Here is a 15,674-nt window from a genome sequence, read left to right as displayed (position 1 = left end):
CTTGACTCTCTGCTCCCAGCTGCAGGTCACAGGCAGTCACTTTCTCTGAGCCTTACTTTCCCATCTGTAAAATGGGCTATCTTTCTTGAAGGGTTTGGGAAAAGATAAGACGATGCCTTGAGGTACCAGGGGGATGCCCAGCACACAACAGGCCTGAAAGGGCTGACGCTCTGGCCTGGGAAAGGGCCAGCCCCTTGAGGAGCTCCCCAGAACTCTCTGCCGTCCCCACCATCCCCAATCCCGCCCAGAACCCACAGCTCATCCCTGGAGTCAGCTAGGGGCTGTCATTTGTTCCTTTATTCCCTCTTTTGTCTCCCTCGCACCAGTGGGCCTCCTGTCAGGTTCTGTGTGGGAGCTGGGGTCAAGGGGTAAGCGGGCCACCCAGCCCTCTGGGAACATTGAGGCTGGCCGGGTGGGACTCTGGTGCGGGGTTGCGACTGTGGGTAAAGGTTTCACTATGGCCTTGGGCTGGGCCCCTGGATGGAGGCCATTGCCATGGGTCTGGGAGGGACTCGGTCAGGTAGAGAAGGGGTGGGGAGGATTGGCTCTGTGGCTGCAGTGTGGAGAGGGGGGACCAGAGGCCAGAACTGTCTTTTGGAAACCGCTAAGGATCTGAGACTTGTGCGGGGCTCTGGGACCAGTGTGAGGAACTGGGGAAGTTTTGACCTTGGGTGATGGTGCCCTCCGAGCTTGGAGGGGGGGCTGTGGGCAGCTGGGGGCCGTGAGCAGTGGGGAGGGGAGCAGGGGGGGTGACAGCTTCCCAGGGTCCCTGCTCCTTCTCGCAGTCACGAGGGAGAGTCCTGTGTGGGTGCACAGGGCAGCCGGCAGCCAGAAGCCATCCTCTTGGGCTTTCTCTGTTGAAGGTGGCTCCTCAGGCAGAGAGGGGCCGCCCCTAGGTCCTCTTCTAGAGATGGGGGCCTTTGCCGTCCTGCCTTCTCCAAAGGAGAGAAGTGCCCCTCCCCGTGTCACTTTGCAGAATTCCCAGGAGGCTTAAAAGTGTGTGGATTTCAGGACAGTGGGTTCTGGAGCGCTGTGCGTCGCCTTCTTTACCGCCCTGTTCAGACACGAAAGACAAGAGGCTTTTGTCTCCTGGGTGCAGCGTGACCTCTGAGCCCTGCACTGTGGCCCTCCTGAGGACTGGGGCAGGACTCCTGCCCTGCTCTCCCCAGCCCAGGAAGGAGCTCCCTGAGAGCGTCCTGGGGAGGGGGTGACGGTGACAGCCCTGCCAGCCATCCAGGGGTTTCAGCGGGAGAGTCTGGGGCCTATGAGGCCACCCAACAATGCCCATCGCACACTTGGCCCTCCCCCTTCCGAAGGACTACACACATCCTTCCCCTTGACCTCTTGTAAGGTGGAGCGGAGGGCGGGCCTGCTATCAGGGCCTCAGATGGTAGCATGAAGGACAGGAGACCGAGTCCACACTGTAAGCCAGGAGACCCAGCCTTTGGCCTCCCCCCTCCCACAGATGTACGATGTGACTGAGCCAGATTTCTGTGCCCTGGCCTCTCCCTCTGCCCAGGGGAGGGGCGGGGGGCAGGGCTGCCCCATTCTGGGCTTCCCTGGGGGTACAAAGAAGGTGGCCCCGGGTGGAGTTCACTCACTGGTTCTGCACATCTTGAATGGTGTCGGGCAGCGGCAGGCTCTGGGTCTCCGGGAGCAGGAGAGCAGCCAGGCCGCTGAGCACGGGCACCCCGCCGTACACCAGCAGGGGCAGTGAGCGCCCGTGGATGGCCAGCAGCCGGACCAAAGGCCCCAGGATCGCTCCCCCACGGGCTGCCATCTGGCCCAGACCCACAGCGGTCATCCTGTCGTCGCAGACACACCGGTGAGGGCCCCCCCACCCCCTGTCCAGGGTGGCCCAGGGGTCCAGGCTGAGCCGGGGACGCACCTGGGCGGCCCTGAGACCACGTGGAAGGGAGATGGCGGTGGGAATGGTCAAGGCTGGGGAAGGCTGTCCCCACCATGCCCTCCCAGCCCCGGGTGCCCCCTTACCTGAGGACGGTGGGGAAGAGCTCCCCGGTGTAGATGCTGATGCAAGTGAAAGCAGCCCCCACGCTCCCAAGCCCCAGCACGGCCAGGGCTGAACGCAGGGCCCCCATCTCTGCGGACAGAGATGGGCTTAAGCAAAGCTGGTGGCAGGGGCCCCGAGGTCAGATGGGGGCTCTCTCCAGCCCAGGCCCCTCTCCGACCTCCCAATGTCTGTGACTCAGCTCTACCTGGGTGTCCCCAGAGCATGTCCCGAGTGATCTCATGGCTACATTCACTGTCACCAAACCGCCACCCACCCTGACACCCGGAGCCAGACCCCGGGAACACTCCTGGACCCCCTGCTCCCCACCTTCCCCCTGCACTCGGGCTCTGAGCCATCTCTCCCGGAGGCCCTGGCAGCCTCCTTCCTAACCGGGCCCCCGCTCTGGTCCAGTGCCCTCTGTTCCTGGCTCAGCGCCCCCAGGTCGGGAAGCCTCACGCTCCTGCCATGCTCACTGAGGGGCACGAGCGTGTTGGCCAAGATGCAGAGTCCTGACAGCATCAGGGACCCGGCCTGGGTGGGCCGGCGGCCCAGACGGTTCAGCAGCAGCAGGGTGACTATCTTGGCCGGGATGTCCACTACCCCGATGAGGACCTGGAGCAGGAAGATGTTGCTACCCAGAGCCTGCAGATCCAGGGCCAGGCCGTAGAAGGTGAAGCCAAAGGCGAACCTGCGGTGGGGGCCAGTCGCATCAGGCTTGGGGAGAGCTTCCCAACGGCTCGTGTGTTCCCAGACCCGTTTCCACCCTCCTCCTGCAGGCTCCGTGTAGCGGTGGGGTGGCCTCTGTAGACCACCTTTCCCTGGGCCTCTCTGTGAGGTTTGGCCAATGGGGAGCCCTGATGGGAGGCACAGGTGCACTGGCCAGGGAAGCCTGGGCGGCATATGCCCTCCTCCCTCCCTCTGGGTGCCACATCCTGTCCCGTCCATGCCTGCGGCTTCTGCTGAGTGTGTCTTTCCCCCGTGACCTCAGCGGTGCCAGTCCTTGCCGGGTGGCACTGGCCCTTGGGCTCTGATAATCCCCCTCCCTCCTCCCTGGCCCCTCCAGACCGGGTGGGTGGGCACTCTCCTTCCCAGCTGGCTGGGTGGTTCAGTCCCCGCCCCCCAACTTCCTCCTGGAGCCTGACCACTAGAGGGGAGGTGGCCGTGCTGGCAGGACCGTGGGCTGACAGGGGAGTCATTAGAGGCCCCTTGACTGGATGCCAGCCAGAGCCCTGATTCCAGGATCTCCAGTGGAGGTGTGGGGGGGTGCCAGGGACAGCCCGAGGCAGGCCAGAGGCAGAGGCTGTGGTGCCAGGCAGGGCGGGGTTGAAGGGGCGTCGGTCTACCAGCACAGAGTGGAGGCGCAGGTCCGCAGGCGCAGTCCAGGCGTGCAGAACAGGGCTCCCAGGCTGGGGGGCGCCTGGCCCGCACTCAGCTCCTCTTGCATGGCTGACAGCAAGACCTGCAGGGGTGGGGTGGGGGTGCCCTGTCAGCACTGGGAGCCCTGCGCCAGTCCTCCTCCCCCTGACCCTCCTCCTCGGAGGCTGTGCGGGGGCAGGGACAGGGCCTGAGGGTTGAGTTCACCTCGGTGGTCAGCGCATCCTCCACCTCCCTCTTCCCGTTGATGGCGGCCACCCTCCGCAGCTCCCGCAGGCCCCGCTCTAGCCTGCCTGTGATGAGAAGCCATCGGGCAGACTCTGCCAGCCGCCTGCAGGGGGTCGGGGGGGTACATGGGAGGGGGCACTGCCTGTGGCTCCCAGGGCCACAGCCTCACTGCCCCTCTGTCTTCTTCCGTCCCCGGGGGTGGTATCACTGGTGCTCACAGGCCCCAGGCTCAGGGACGCCACGCCATTTGACACTCTCCTCTCCTTATAGGCCCTCCCTGTCTTTTTCCTTCTCCCTCTTGGATTGTGGTGGGGAGGCCCTGTCCCCCCCAACAACCCGGTGGCCCTTCCCTTGCCTCACCTGGTAACCAGGCCTGGAGGAACCCGTGTGCCGTAAGGACCCCCCAGTGGTTACAGGCCAGCAGACCTGTGAGATCCCCCCCGCCCCGCCAGGGTCCCCTCCTGTCCTGGGCCTCCCTGCTGTCACACACAGCCTTCTTGCTGGCTCCTCCCCCAGGGGCCCCTCCTTGCAAACAACTTCATGCCCAGCCAGGGGCTCAGGCCTGGGGCAAGGTCTTTGGTCCTGATGTCACCAGGGCCCTCCACCTGCCCCCAGGCAGCCACCAATTCCTGTCACCCTCCAGTAAGCTTTGCACCTGACCCCTCCCCACTGCCCTTGCCTCACTTTTGACCCTGTTGCCCATGCCAGAACATTAGCGAACCCAACACATCCCAGCTCCCCCTCCTCACGCCACGACCCAGCCTCTAACACTAACCTCACCCCTACAGCCCTCAACAGCAGCCCAGACTGCTTGTACCGGCCCAGCCCACTGAGTCCCCTGTCGTGCCCACCACGCTCCACTGGCTCCTGCCTCTGGGCCTCTGCTCAGGCAGGCCCCCCCCCCAGGCAGGCCTCCCTTTCTCCCAGGAGCAGCAGCCAGGAGTGGGGCCGCCTGCTCCAAGTGTACGGGGCCCTGAGGTCCTCCAGGGTTGGCAGAACCAGGGAGAGAAGGGGGACTCAAGGCACATGTTAGAGTTAGAGTTGACAAGACCCAGTGACCTGCTGAACTTGAGGTGGGGGGACAGGGAGGGATGGGGAGGAGGTGTCATGGTGCCCCTGACTCTGGGACCTGGTGGGTGGGGGCTGCTATCCCTGCTACAGAAGTCTTGGAACAGAGCCAGTGTGGGGGTGTGATGCCAAGACCCTGTCACAGAGATGTCACACAGCGGGTGGCAAACGGGAGGCTAGAGGCCAGGGAAGAAGCAGGACCCATGAAGGAATTCAGGGTCTGCAGCATGTGGAGGGTCAGAGCTGGGGGCCCCCAGTTGGGTGGCCTGGGAGAGAGCACCGGCATAGGAGCACCTCCTCACCGTTGTAGGGGCCATGAGCCGTGCGAGGCCAGCATCAGCCTCAGACAGCCAGGAGGGTTGCCCTGGACTCCACATCATTGACATTCGCCCTTCGCCCTCCGCCCTCCCGCCTCCACTCTGCTAGTACGGGGCTTAGCCTGCAGAAGGCCACCTGTCAGGCAGCACCATCTCCGAGTCAGAGCACCAGGTGTGGTTGTCTCCTGCTCTGGAGAGTGACTGCGAGTTAGGTGCTTGAGGCTCTGTTGTAAGACCTTTCGGCTCCATCCCGTTGGGCTTGGAGAGGTGTGTGAGTCAGCCCTCCTTCCAGTGCAGGAGCCCCGTCCTCCCATGGGCTTCTGTTGGCCTTCCCTCTGCAGTGACCACAATGGCCATGCAACTAAGTTGCTGGGTGTGTAGGTGAATGAGCCAGGCTCAGCTCTGCCCTAAAGGGCATCCAACCATCCACCCATCCATCCACCCATCCATCCCCTCCACCCACCCATCCATTCACTAGTTTATCATCCATCCATCTATCTTTCTGTCTGTCTGTCTATCCATTCATCCATCCATCCAGGAGGCCATCCAACAAATATTTACTCTGCACCTACACCTCTCAGGAGCTCAGCAAGAGCCATGCCGGGTTTATTTCAGGGCAGCGCAAGGGCTCCCTGACCGCTCACACATGAGAGCCCAGTGTGGGTGCTGGGAGTCCCCTCTGACCACTGGGTCTCCATCCCTGTTCTTTAGTAACAGGGTCGGTACGTAAGGGGTTGTGTGTGCGCGCGTCTGTGCACTGTATCTTTGCATCTTACCCCACACATGCCAAGGCAAGCAGGGACTCAAGATGGAAAAGGGCCAAGAGGTGATGGGAAGGACGGGCCCGGGGGCCGGCAGAAGGATGAGTAGAGGAGGAGGAGCAGGGAGGAGCAGGGAGGGGCAGGGAGGGGAGTGGCACCACCGGCACTTGGGTGAGCATCGCGGGGCCGGTGGCCGTCAGCGGAGCCAGGCCCCTGGGCCTCCCGTCTGGCTGTGCTCCCGGCCTCCTGCACCCCCAGCCCTCTGCTCGCGGGGTGGAGGGGGGGCAGGTCTCTGAGGAGGGGGGATGGCACCCACCAGGAGTACAGGAAGCAGAGGAAGAAGGGGGCGGAGACCGCCAGCTGCAGCAGGGCCCAGTCCCGCACGCCGTAGGCCACGGCGCCCATCAGGACCTGGCCGAAGCTGAAGCCCAGGGCGTTCAGGGTCATCATCAAGGCTCGGGCGCGCGCCGACGTCCACTCCATCACTGCAAGAAGACCGCCAGGGTCAGCGGGGAGCCTGAGCCAGCCTTTCCTGCAGGGCCCGGGTCAGGGGACCTACGGAGCGTGCTGGTGTTCATCATGACGCCTGCCACTCCGAAGGCCGCCAGGAAGCGGAGCAGGCAATACACGGGGAAGGTGGGTGCGAAGGCGGCGGCCGTGCCCGACACGGCCATCTGAAGGTAGTTCCAGGTCAGCACCAGCCTGCGCCCGAACCTGCGGGCACACAGACACACAGGTGGCTGGATCCGCAGCGCCCCATAGCACTAGCCATGGGGCTCTGGATGCCCTTGGGTTTGCCTGTCGGGCATAGGCGGAAGGGACCTTAGTTATCCACCCACAGAAGTCTTGCCTGCACGGACAGAGTCCCCAAAGTCCAGGCAGCTCTAAGGCGTGCTGGGCACAGAGGAGCCCCCTGCTAGCGGGAGCAGCACCGGAAGGCAGGCTCGGGGCTCAGCGGATTTCAGCAGTGAATGCGGGATCAGACAGATGACCCTCTCCAACCCCAGAGACTTGGGGAAGCCATGGCCCAGAGTGAGTCTGAGGCTTGCCCAGCGCCAGAGCCAGGAGGTGTCAGGAGCGAGACCCATGCAGATGTTGTGGCTGGCAGCGGGGCTCTGTGGGAGCATGGGGGGCAGGGCGCGAGGGAAGGGGGGTTTGCCAGAGCCGGGGGCACTCACCTGTCAGAGGTGTGGCCACACACGGCAGCTCCCACCAGGATTCCTGACAGGTAGATGGACTGGGCCATGGGCTTCAGGGCGTGGGAGTCACACACCAGGTCCCACTGGTGAGAGAGTGGGAGCTGAGCCCAGAAGGGAGGGGGCAGAGGCGCTGGGTGGGAAGCCCCGTGTGAGCTAGGTGGGGGAGGGTGGCCTGCGGACCTCTAGTGTGGTAGGGCCAGGCTGTCACCCTGTTGTCCTCTGGTCCAGGGTCAAGCCCTCTCTAGACTTGTTTGCTCTCCCCTGCTGCACCCACTCTGCAGAGCGACCCTGAGCTGGGGCCTTGTCCCCACTCTCCCGGGCTTCTCTGGTTCTACAAAGAGCCCCCTTCCCCTTGCTGGCTTGGGCTGCCCCTCCCTCTTGCCCAGATTTGACTGGACTCTAGGGGTCACCTGCCCCCTGACACAGGCAGTGGGGAGAGCTCCCTGAGTCACGGCTAGTCAGGTCCGGCCCGGCTCTCGGCACCATCCACTCTTCCACAAGCCCAAGTCCCCTGCTGACTCCCTAGACTCCCCCTCTCCCGTAGGGCAGGAGATGTGCTGGAAGAGGGGCTGGAAGTGCACCTGTGGTGAGTGAGGACGTGGGTCCCTCCCAGGACTGGGCCATTCTGAGTCCAGTCAAATATGAGCTCTGACCTTGGCTTCTCAAGTGCCAGGACTCGGGGAAGGTGTCAGGAGAGGCTCTTACCTTGGCCACGATGGTGGAGGTGAAGGTGCTTTGGTCGTAGACCCAGCCGTCCACGCACGGCTCCATGGCAGCCTCGCTCCAGTTGGTGGCCGTGGCGTTGGGGTCCAGGAGCTGCCACTGTGGTTGGCGGAAGCGGCGACACTGGTGGGGTTCACGGTTGGGGCCCGGTGGGATAGAAATGGTCAGGAGGTCCTTGGGGCCCAGGGCCCCAGGGACATTGGCCTGGGCAGTGCTGTTGTCCAGGAGGGGCACCCAGCAGCGGTGGTTGGGCACGGCGGCCGAGAAGTTCTCCAGCATGCCCTGAGTGGTCAGCCACACGATGGGGACCACCAGAGCCACCATCTGGAGAATCTGGAACCTGCCTAGGCCACCCACTTGGTCTAGGAGCTCAGAAAATGCCATGGAGCCCACTCGGGGGGACCAGTGGAGTGCCCACCTCACAGAAGCTGGCCCAGGGCCAAGGAGCCGATGCAGGGGGATTGTTTCCCCCACAGCAGCACCTGCTTCATCAGCCAAGAAGTCTGGAGCATGGCAGAGGCCACCCCCCTCGCTGACTCTGGGTCAGGGCTCTTTGGAAGTCTGTCCAGCAATGGTCACTCGTGGTGGCTCTGATTGGGACCAGGAGCCATGAGGTGTGATCCTGAAGCCACCAGCATCCTTCCAGAGATGGAGCTGGCCCCAAACCTCCAGGAGAAGCTGGTTATAGGAAGCGGGGAACATGGAGTCTGAAAGCACCCAGACTGGGATTAAACTGTGACCAGGTGACATTTACGGAACAGGGGTCAGAAATCAGTCAAAGTTTAACCCAGCTCTGAGGGAGGCCCAGGGGCAGAGCACAGTGGTTCCTGCCTGGCGGGGAGGCCTGGCCAGGGGCACCTGGTCTCTGACAGGTGTAGGGGAGGCTTTGGCAGAGCTGCTGCTGTCCCCCAGCATCCCTGCCCGCCTCATAGTGGGAACTATCCAGGCCTCATGCAGAGAGCTGCTATCTGGGGACCTTACTGATCCTGGGACTGGTGTGAGCCAGGAGTGACATCTGTGGGCTGCGAGGATTTCGGCTTGTGTGTGTGTGTGGGGGGGGTTCTGGGCCCAAGTCAGCCACCTGCACCCCTACCTCCCCCAGGTGGCCCTGCCCTCCCCCGCCCTCTACCCTCCCCTCTGTTGTCTGCTGCCACTGATGGCCATGCTCCCTTTGCTGTCCCTCACTCTGAGCCCTCCATAGGGCTCTGTGGTGTCAGCAGATGTGTGTGCGTGATGTGTGGCAGCTGGAGGAGGGGCAAGGGAGCAATCATGGCGACCCAGCCATTTCTTCTCCTGTGCTTTGGGGTATGAGGCCGCCTATTTCAGGAGTAACTCCCTTCCCATGGCTTTCTGTCTTGCCCACCCTCCCTCTGCCCGTCCATACAGCACACCAGGTACAACCTCTTTGCCTTCCTGGCCTCTGTGCCCCAACTCCCCCCATCACTTCCCCAGTGTCCCCTGGGCCGGCTTAATGGGCTCCCATCCTTGCTCCTCTCCTTGCTGATGCTCCCAGCCTGGGATGCTAACCCTGGGCTCAGCTTTGGGCCACATCCTACAGACACTACAGGTGCCTCCTCCTCCAGGGGGCTCTGCTGGCTAATTCTTGCTGCCCTCCTGGGCTCTAAGTCAGGAGTGGAGCCCCATCTTTGCACTGGCCTGCACCCTTCTGTCACTGTCCGACTGGTCCCATTTCCAGCCAGGTCCTGGAGGGCAGGGACACTTCCATAGGGTGTCTTTGGGATCAGCACGGATTTGGACAGCAGGTGCAGGCCTGCTGGTTTTAACAGCAACTTCTCTTTTTTTCTGGAGGATAAAATCAACGTACACACCTTCTGGAAATTTCAGAAAATATGGAAAGGTACAAAGAAAACAAAGATCAGTCCTAAACTCAGCAACCAGTGATCGCTACTGTTGACACTTGGGAGTAAATACTTCAGGAGCCTGCTCTGGTCATTGGCACATTCAGCTTCTTCATTCAGGGTTGCAAACCAAGCTCAACCTCTCCTCTTGTAAAACCCGAATGAAAAGCCTCTGACTTTAACTAGCAATTCTAACCTGTTCACATTTATTGGAATTACTGTCATGTGTGGACTTCTGGTATGTTTTCGTCTTTGCCGTATTTTCCCTTTACATCTTGGTTTTCTTGTTCTTATTGTCTACTGAACCCACTGCATTTTCTTGCTCTATTTTTCTTCTGTCTTGGTTTGGCGATGGCACATGGCATTTCTGTTAGCCTTCTACGGAAGCATACCCTCCCAGGGCTATTTTATGCCCCCTTCTCTTCCGTCCTCTCTCAGAAGGTGTCCTTTCTCCTTATTTCACTAAGGAAATAGAATTCATCAGAAGTCAACAGTCTCATTCTCTGACCTGCCTCTGGGCACCCAGTTCTGCCTTTTTTCCTGCCACCTTGATGGCCCATGTGCTTCCCTCCTCATGGTCCCTTCACCATGTGCCCTGTGGCCCACCTCTCCACCTGCTCCAGCCTCCTTGGCTTCTGTCTTCCCCTCCCTACTGGATAGTTCCCACCAATGTACACATATGCCAGTTTCTGGGGTGCCTGGCTGGCTCAGCTGGAAGAGCATTTGACTCTTGATTTTGGGGTCATGAGTTCGAGCCCCACGTTGGGGGTAAAGTTTACTTTAAAAAATAAATTAAATTAATTTAATTTTTTTTTTGTTTTAACAAATATACTTTTTTTTTATTTTATTTTTTATAAACATATATTTTTATCCCCAGGGGTATAGGTCTGTGAATCGCCAGGTTTACACACTTCACAGCACTCACCATAGCACATACCCTCCCCAATATCCATAACCCCACCCCCGCTCTCCCAACCTCCCTCCCCCCATCAAACCTCAGTTTGTTTTGTGAGATTAAGAGTCACTTATGGTTTGTCTCCCTCCCAATCCCATCTTGTTTCATTTACTCTTCTCCTACCCCCTTAACCCCCCATGTTGCATCTCCTCTCCCTCATATCAGGGAGATCATATGATAGTTGTCTTTCTCCGATTGACTTATTTCGCTAAGCATGATACCCTCTAGTTCCATCCACATCGTCGCAAATGGCAAGATTTCATTTCTTTTGATGGCTGCATAGTATTCAATTAATTTAATTTTTTTAAAAAGCCCAAATATATCATTTCCCCCCCAATCCTCAGGAAAGTCCCTTCCCTTTTTATGCCTCTCTTCGGCACCCACCTCTTTTCCTGTTATCATTTCTAGACAATTCCACAAAGAATTACCGGCCTTCGCCTCCAATTTCTCTTCCTATTCTTTTTTGGGATAGATTCCCATCGCGTTTTCGTCCGTGTCACACCCCAGTCCCCAGTGACCTCACTGCTGCTGTATTTGGTGACTTTTTCAGGGCTCCCCTTACTTGAGTCAGCACAGCTTCTGGCCCGTCCTCCCTCTGGACGGTGCTTCCCAGGCCAACACCTTCTGAACCTGCTTCTGTCTCCTTCGCTGGTTCCTTGTCTTCCCTGCACAGTCCCAGTCCTTGGTCTTCTTCTCTATTGTTGGCACAATTCACATCTTCGAGGATCTCTCCTTGCAAGGTTCGGCTTTAATCCAACCGCCTAAGCTTGGGGGTCTGCTGGAAGAACTTTCTAGGCCTCAGGCAGAGCCGCTCCTGTGTGGGGGCACTGTGTCAGCAGGTGGGGGTCCTGGGAAAACTGGCGGAAGCTGGCAGAAGGGTGAGAATTCTTCTTTTTGCTCTTTTTAAAAATTTAAATTCAATGAATTAACATATAATGTATTATTGGTTTCAGAGGTAGCGGTCAGTGACCCATCAGTTTTATGTAACACCCAGTGCTCATTACATCACGTGCCCTCCTTAATGCCTGTCACCCAGTCCCCCGTCCCCCCAACCTCTCTCCCTTCTAGCAACCCTCGGTTTGTCTCCTATGATTAAGAGTCTCTTATGGTTTGTCTCCTTCTCTGGTTTTGTCCTGTTTTATTTCTTCCTCTCTTCCCTTATGATCCTGTTTTGTTTCTTAAATTCCACATATGAGTGAGATCATGTAATAGCCTTTCTCTGACTGACTTGTTTCGCTTAGTATAATACCCTCTAGTTCTATCCACGTCATTGTAAATGGCAAGATTTCATTTTCTGATGACTGAGAAATATTCCATTGTCTACACATACAGACCACATCTTTATCCATTCATCTGTTGATGGACATCTGGACTCTTTCCATAGTTTGGCTATTGTGGACATTACTGTTATCGACATTGGGGTGCTGGTACAAAGGGTGGGAAGTCTTACCAGAGTCAGCTCTCCCAGATCTCTGTGGAGCCCTGTTGAAAAGGAAGGTACAATTTCACACTGTCCCTTCCTTCCCAAATCCACACTCTTGTGAATTCAGGTTCCGGTTGGCTGTCAATCTTTTCTCTCACGTGGACAGCTATAGCCTCCTTGTCTCCGGTTTTGTGTCCTGAGAACTTGCTTGACTTCCTGTCTAGAAGGGGGTGCAAGTTATCAGTCCTTGCATATGCAGCCATCAGGTTGGGGTCCCCCAAATATGGCCAGACAGAAGCTTGGGTTGCACGCCATTTGCAGCTGGGGCCGTCCGGCCTGTTGCCAGCTCTCCAGGGATTAATCTCGGTCCTCTTTCTTTCGGCCGTCTTTGGGGGTGGCTCCGGATCTTGGGAGGGTCCTATCTTTTGCACTGTCTCTGGGGACACCTCTTGCATCCCTGGAGTCCTTGGGTACTGCCTGGAGTCTTTTCTCTCTGTTCCCACTGCCACTTCACAAGATACTCGAAGGGATTAAACCGTAGCCAGTCAGAAGTTGATCACAGTGGAAGCTGATATTCAGAGCAGGGTAGGAAATATTTTTTTTAAAAATTTTATTTATTTGACAGACAGAGATCCCAAGTAGGCAGAGAGGCAGGCAGGGAGGTGAGGGAGCAGGCTCCCTGCTGAGCAGAGAGCCCGATGCAGGGCTCAATCCCAGGACCCTGAGATCATGACCTGATCCAAAGGCAGAGGCTTAACCCACTGAGCCACCCAGGCACCCCAAGGGATAGGAAATTTTTGAAAGAACTTCTTCCCTAAGCAAAAATGAAACTATGTAGCCAGAGAGAAAGAAGCCCTTCCAAAGACAGACAGTTCTAAATTTAGAGCACAGGAATTTTTGATTTCCGTCCCAGCTCAGGATCTTCTCCCTGATGAGAAGAAGCAAATTGAATATAATGTAGCTGGACGGGGGTGTGATCCCCTGGATATGGTGAGGACTGAAGGGCATTTTGAGTCCTGGACTGGTGAGCTCACCTAGGGAGCAACCTTTCCCTGCTTCTGTCTGAGGTCTGAGATGGAGCCCCTGGTCTCTAGTTTTTAGAGGTCCGGAAGAGGAGGATCCTGCAAAAGCGAGTGGTTTCGATTACGATGGAGGGGGAAGAGAGGGACGAGGAGCACAGGGTGAGGCAGGTGGGCCAAAGACGGAGGGGAGAGCACGTCGTAGAAAGGCGTCGAGTCCCCTGCCCAGAACCAACCTCTGAGAGCATCAGGTGTTCCCAGGAGCTCGCGTCCGGCCCCGAAAATGGGCACAGACACCGTGTTCATCAACATGGGGTTTTTTTTGGGACCTGGGGATGCACCGTGGACATCTTTCTGGTTGGATCGTGCAGCAGGGTTTTTGTGATTCCTCCCAACCCCCGATGTCCTGTGGTGACAGCAGCTGCCTCTGGTCCCAGGCCAGGCAGGAGAAAGGGCAGGCAGGAGCACTTACTGTCAGTGACTCAGCAAATTCCCCAGGCAGCTAGCAGGGCTGGCGGAATCCAGGCAGGTTGCTGGAGGAGGCGGTGGCCAGAGCCAGCTGGGGTTGCTTCTGCCTCCAGGGTCCCCAGATCTCGGGCCACAGTGTGAAGGTGGCATTAGAGTCTCTGCTCTCCTTCCGCCATCCTGCCGCCCCGCCTTCCCTCATCTCCATGGGCTGGATTCTTTAAGACAGGATGACTATCCTGGACAGCACTCTGGGTTGGTCCCTTTGACGGTGTCAGCTGGCCTCCAGCTTGTCATCCCTGTGCAAAGCCTTCCATGACACCCCAGTGCTTCAGAGGCAAGACCAAGCGGCCTGGAGCCTCCTTCTGGCCCCCAGGGCACCCTCAGAGCCTTCACTGTGCTGCCTCTTTCCCAGGGCCTGTGCCCTGTCCCCACAGAACACGGCTCGTTCCTAAAATGCCCCGAACGCTGTCTCCTCTTGTTTGCTCTTCCATCCTGGGGGCCACTGCCCCCAGCCCCACCCCGCCCTCCCAGCTTCTCCCCTGCTGCCCCTGCTGTGGCTTTGACCTCTTCCCTCCGCCAGATAATGGCTCCATGCGTCCTAAGGGCTTAGTCTGAGTCTTGGTGCCCCGGACAGTGCCCAGAGCAGGACCCAGCGTGCAGACCAGGGGCCTGGGCACAGCGCGGCTTGACAAGCCTCTAGTTCCTCCTCTGTGGAAAGAGCATCACAGACCCCACTTCACGGGGTTGTTTCTGGGGTGAGAAGTCCTGGTTCTCACCTTCTCCAGACACCCCAACACCCACGTGCTGGTGCCTGGAGTTCTGGCATTTCTAGGACCTCTGAGGATCTGGTCTCCTAGTGGTTCCTGGTTCCGAACAGCTATTTTGGGCAGGTCTGAAAGTCTGGAACATTCCTTTCCAAAAGAACACGGTGGCCCCACTGCTTCTCATCACTAAAAACTGTGCCCCACACGAGGCCACAGGCTCAACTCAGAATTCCTCTTGGGACAGCTGAGAGATAACCCAGTGTCTCGTGAAGACGGTGGTGAGGGGCTTGTATCTAACGGTCGTTGAGTCTTTATTCTGTGTTGAAGATGATTCTAAGTTCCCTCCCTGTATCAACTCATTTAATCCTTCCAACAGCCCTTCCAATGAGATATCCCATTCTTTTTTTTTTTTTTAAAGATTTTATTTATTTGACAGAGAGAGAGAGAGACGGTGAGAGAGGGAACACAAGCAGGGGGACTGGGAGAGGGAGAAGCAGGTTCCCGCTGAGCTGGGAGCCTGATGTGGGGCTCGATCCCAGGACCCTGGGATCATGACCTGAGCTGAAGGCAAATGTTTCACCAACTGAGCCACCCAGGTGCCCCTAGATATCCCATTCTTACACCCATTTTTACTCATGTGGAAACTGAGGCTCAGAGTGGGTAACTCATGGCACACGGCTACTCTGTGGCAGAATCGGGCCTCCAGCTGGGTCTGCTGAGCTCCGGTAGCTCCGGTTTTAACTTCTGAGCTTGGCTGAAGGCTGGTGGGTTGCAAAGGAGGATGCTGGGAAGCCACTGAAAGGGCTCATGGCAAGCTCACTGCCTCAGTGCCCCCGTCCCTCTCCCTGGGGTCCTGCTCCCTTCTGATTTGCAGCCCCTTCCCGCAGACCCTCTTTCCTTTGAGCCCCAGTGCCCTCATTTCCTAGCTCAACACCTCCCAAGAGGGAGCCCCAAGTCAGTCCCCGTCATAGCCTCCCGGTGCTGGGGCCAGAGATCCCTTTGCTTCTCCACTCTGCCAGCTTGGCCTCCTCTCGCACTAGACCAAATTTTAGATCTACTTTAGTGTGGTCCAGAGACTCAGTAAGAGGTTTCCTCCAACAGAAACGTGGCCTTCCCCAAGCCAACTTCCAGAGCCCCCCGAAGAATAGCCCATTTCCCCCCTTGCTGCACAGCACGGGGCCTGCCTCCTACCCAGCCCCAGGGGTCCCCGGGGCACAAAAGCCTGGCCTCCTGTCCCTGGCACGGCTCCAGAGCCAACACTAGCATCTGCCACAGCAGGGCGCACTCTCCTCTGGCCTCGAGGCTGCTGCCCCCCTCCCCGGGGCAGGTGTGACCACCTGCTATAGCCATCGTCCACGCTGGCACCGCTGGGCGGGGGGCAGCCGAGAGCGGGCAGCTCGGAGCCATCGCGGGGAGGTGGCCGCGCTGTGGCTTTAATTGGCCCCCTTGTTCGAGCTGCGGCGGCCATGACCGCAGCCCCCCTGACTGCAGCCCCCGGCCCAGAT

General features: G+C 58.7%; 1 protein-coding gene across 2 annotated transcripts in view; it reads right to left on the bottom strand.

The window, feature by feature from the left end:
• Nucleotides 1–279: 279 nt before the first annotated feature.
• SLC22A12 (solute carrier family 22 member 12) overlaps nucleotides 280–15,674 on the bottom strand; it is a 39,238-nt gene continuing 23,843 nt past the window's right edge. The window contains exons 1-10 of one of the 2 annotated variants that reach the window (XM_047691638.1): nucleotides 7,664–8,408; nucleotides 6,938–7,041; nucleotides 6,319–6,473; nucleotides 6,076–6,244; nucleotides 3,593–3,716; nucleotides 3,355–3,470; nucleotides 2,485–2,699; nucleotides 1,993–2,101; nucleotides 1,602–1,805; nucleotides 280–1,054 (exon numbers count right to left, since the gene is read on the bottom strand). In XM_047691638.1, the coding sequence (XP_047547594.1) occupies nucleotides 991–1,054; nucleotides 1,602–1,805; nucleotides 1,993–2,101; nucleotides 2,485–2,699; nucleotides 3,355–3,470; nucleotides 3,593–3,716; nucleotides 6,076–6,244; nucleotides 6,319–6,473; nucleotides 6,938–7,041; nucleotides 7,664–8,065 (1,662 nt within the window). In that variant the 5' untranslated portion in view covers nucleotides 8,066–8,408 and the 3' untranslated portion in view covers nucleotides 280–990. Of the gene's footprint in view, nucleotides 1,055–1,601; nucleotides 1,806–1,992; nucleotides 2,102–2,484; nucleotides 2,700–3,354; nucleotides 3,471–3,592; nucleotides 3,717–6,075; nucleotides 6,245–6,318; nucleotides 6,474–6,937; nucleotides 7,042–7,663; nucleotides 8,409–15,674 lie in introns of those variants that run through there. The other variant, XM_047691641.1, reaches the window with a different exon arrangement.

This window comes from Lutra lutra, chromosome 10, assembly GCF_902655055.1.
Source record: "Lutra lutra chromosome 10, mLutLut1.2, whole genome shotgun sequence".
NCBI classification, from domain to species: domain Eukaryota; kingdom Metazoa; phylum Chordata; class Mammalia; order Carnivora; family Mustelidae; genus Lutra; species Lutra lutra.
The sequence above is the reverse complement of the archived record's forward strand: the minus strand, read 5'-3'. Positions and strand labels throughout refer to the sequence as shown.